The sequence below is a fragment of the Dipodomys ordii genome, unplaced genomic scaffold (assembly GCF_000151885.1).
Source record: "Dipodomys ordii isolate 6190 unplaced genomic scaffold, Dord_2.0 Scaffold23, whole genome shotgun sequence".
In the NCBI taxonomy this organism is placed as follows: domain Eukaryota; kingdom Metazoa; phylum Chordata; class Mammalia; order Rodentia; family Heteromyidae; genus Dipodomys; species Dipodomys ordii.
This window is the reverse complement of record NW_012267239.1, coordinates 2,538,169-2,540,520: the sequence shown is the minus strand read 5'-3', so window position 1 is coordinate 2,540,520 and position 2,352 is coordinate 2,538,169. Positions and strand designations below refer to the sequence as shown.

At 56.8% G+C, this 2,352-nt stretch overlaps 1 protein-coding gene across 1 annotated transcript in view; it reads left to right on the top strand.

The window, feature by feature from the left end:
- Osbp2 (oxysterol binding protein 2) overlaps positions 1–2,122 on the top strand; it is a 136,180-nt gene extending 134,058 nt beyond the window's left edge. The window contains exons 11-12 of the mRNA XM_013014259.1: positions 4–238; positions 597–2,122. Coding sequence (XP_012869713.1) covers positions 4–238; positions 597–742 — 381 coding nt within the window. The 3' untranslated portion in view covers positions 743–2,122. The remainder of the gene's footprint in view (positions 1–3; positions 239–596) is intronic.
- The last annotated feature ends 230 nt before the right edge of the window (positions 2,123–2,352 follow it).

Sequence of the window (2,352 nt, the reverse complement as noted above, 5' to 3'; positions counted from 1 at the left end):
TCGCTTCGCAGGGAGAACGCGGAGAACATGTACTACTTCTCGGAGCTGGCGCTGACCCTGAACGAGCAGGAGGAGGGCGTGGCGCCCACCGACAGCCGCCTGCGGCCCGACCAGCGGCTGATGGAGAAGGGGCGCTGGGACGAGGCCAACACCGAGAAGCAGCGGCTGGAGGAGAAGCAGCGCCTGTCCCGCCGCCGCAGGATGGAGTCGTGCGCCTCGGGCTGCGCCGCCGAGGAAGGTAGGGAGCCTGGAGGGAGGGAGAGGCGAGGGGGAGAGACCGAGAGAGCGATGAGAGATGAGGTTGGCGGGAGAGGGAGAGGAAGGGGAGAGAGCGCAGGTGGAGGACAGAGTGACGGAGAAGCGGGGAGGGGCCAGACAGGGGGAGGGGGAGAGGGCAGGGGGAGTGCAGGCGGGTGCGCTGAGAAGAGGAAGGATCTGGCAGGTAGAGGTGTGTGTGCGCGTGCGCGGGTCAGGTGGAGAGAGAGGGGTAGATAAGGGGAAGAGAGGGAGAGAGAGAAGACTCCCACGGCCAGGAGACAGGGTGCAGGGGCGGCCTGGGAGCTGGCCTCTGACTCCCCAATCCACCACCGGCCCAGCAGAGAAGGAGTCTGACAACTACATGCCCCTGTGGTTCGAGAAGAGGCTGGACCCGCTGACCGGGGAGACGGCCTGTGTGTACAAGGGCGGCTACTGGGAGGCCAAGGAGCGGCAAGACTGGCACATGTGCCCCAACATCTTCTGAGCACCCTCTGCGGCCCATTCAGGCACCTGCCCCGCCAGGTCCCCCCTTTCTTTAATGCACTCAATTGAATACTGAATGGCCCTCCCCACCCACATTCATTTCCTTTCCTCTTTTTTTTTTTTGACCCTTGTTTTCTCCTTTTCCTACAATGAAACTTTTGGGGGGCTCCTCTCTTCGATTAGAAGGGGGAAGGGCCGACCTGGGTTCTCTTCAGCCCCCAGGTGCGCCAGGTCACCCGTGCCCCCTTCCTCATGGACTTGGGGGCCCCATGGGCACCCCAGTTCCTACAACTCAGGCCGGCTGGCCCGGGCCAGGGGCGGTCCAGGTCACCAGCCCCTCGTAGGGAGCCTCTTTTGACTTTTTTTTAAGAAAAAAAAAATTTGCATTTCTTTTCCAGCCATGAGGTTTAGTAATATTTTTAGCACAGCACTTAGTACTAGCTCTCCAAGTGTGCTTCCTTGCCGTACATAGCCCTGGCAAGACCCTCCCTTCCCCTTTGCCCTCCCCCCCTTTTTAAAAGACATCTGAAAAGCCAGACCCCCCCCTGAGTTGGGAGCACTTGGTAGCTCAGCACAGCAAGGCCCTGCCCAGCCCCCTCCCCAAGAGCCTGGAGCCCACAGACACCCCACAGCAGGGGGGTCGGGACAGGGGGACTGCTGAGGGTGTTGGCGACTCCCTAACCCCAAAGAGGCCAGGAAGGCTGGAAGGCAGGGCCTTGCAGGTGCTCCCCACCGGAGAACAGGGCCCCAAATCAGCAATAAGGAACAAACCCTCGGCTCGACCTGGGCTGGTGACCCGGGGGCCCATCCCTGCGCCTCCCTTTCCTTGTCCTGATCTGGGGTGCTCCAGCTCATCGACCCCTCCCCCCGACTCTTTATTTGCCTAATTTATATATATATATATATGATATATAAATATATAAAATAGCTATTTTGCTTAAATTTCTATGATATGTAAAAGTGAAAAATGATGAAGACAGCATTCCTGTCTGAGTTTAGCCTCCGGTCAGCTGTGCGCTGCCCTTTCCTGCTCCTTCCAGTGGCTTCTGCCAGCCTTGGAGAGGACTGGACCATGGTGACCACATCCCAACCCTCAGAACCTCCCTGTCCCCCCTTCCCACTTCAGTTTGGTCCTGAAAGTTCATCTTGAGCTTTTCTTTCTACTCCAGGACTGGGATTTCTTTTTTTTTTTAATTAAAAACAAAAACAAAAAACAAAACACACAGAAGTGAAAACACCAATGTATGAAATGCCTTACGATGCTACTCTGGAGGGGGGGTAAAAGGGGTGTCCATCTGCCTCTCAGAGCTGTGGAGTGTACCTCTTTCCCCAGCACTGTGTGTGAGTGAGCACCTTCTGACTGTAATAAAAACTGAAAAACAAAAACAACAAAACCCTTGGCTTTGGAGTTTTCCACGGTCTCTGGTGGGAAGAAGTGGGGGAGGGGCTGCAGGTGTTAAAGGGACAGTGACCTTTCACGGAGCAGCAGCAGTTTGAGGAGCCAGGGGCTTTATTCTGTCCAGGTCTCAAGCAGCAGGGGGCAGGCCTGTGGGGGTTGGAAGATCACAGCTTGGCCCAGATCCCTGCCCCATGCTGTAGCTACCACCACCA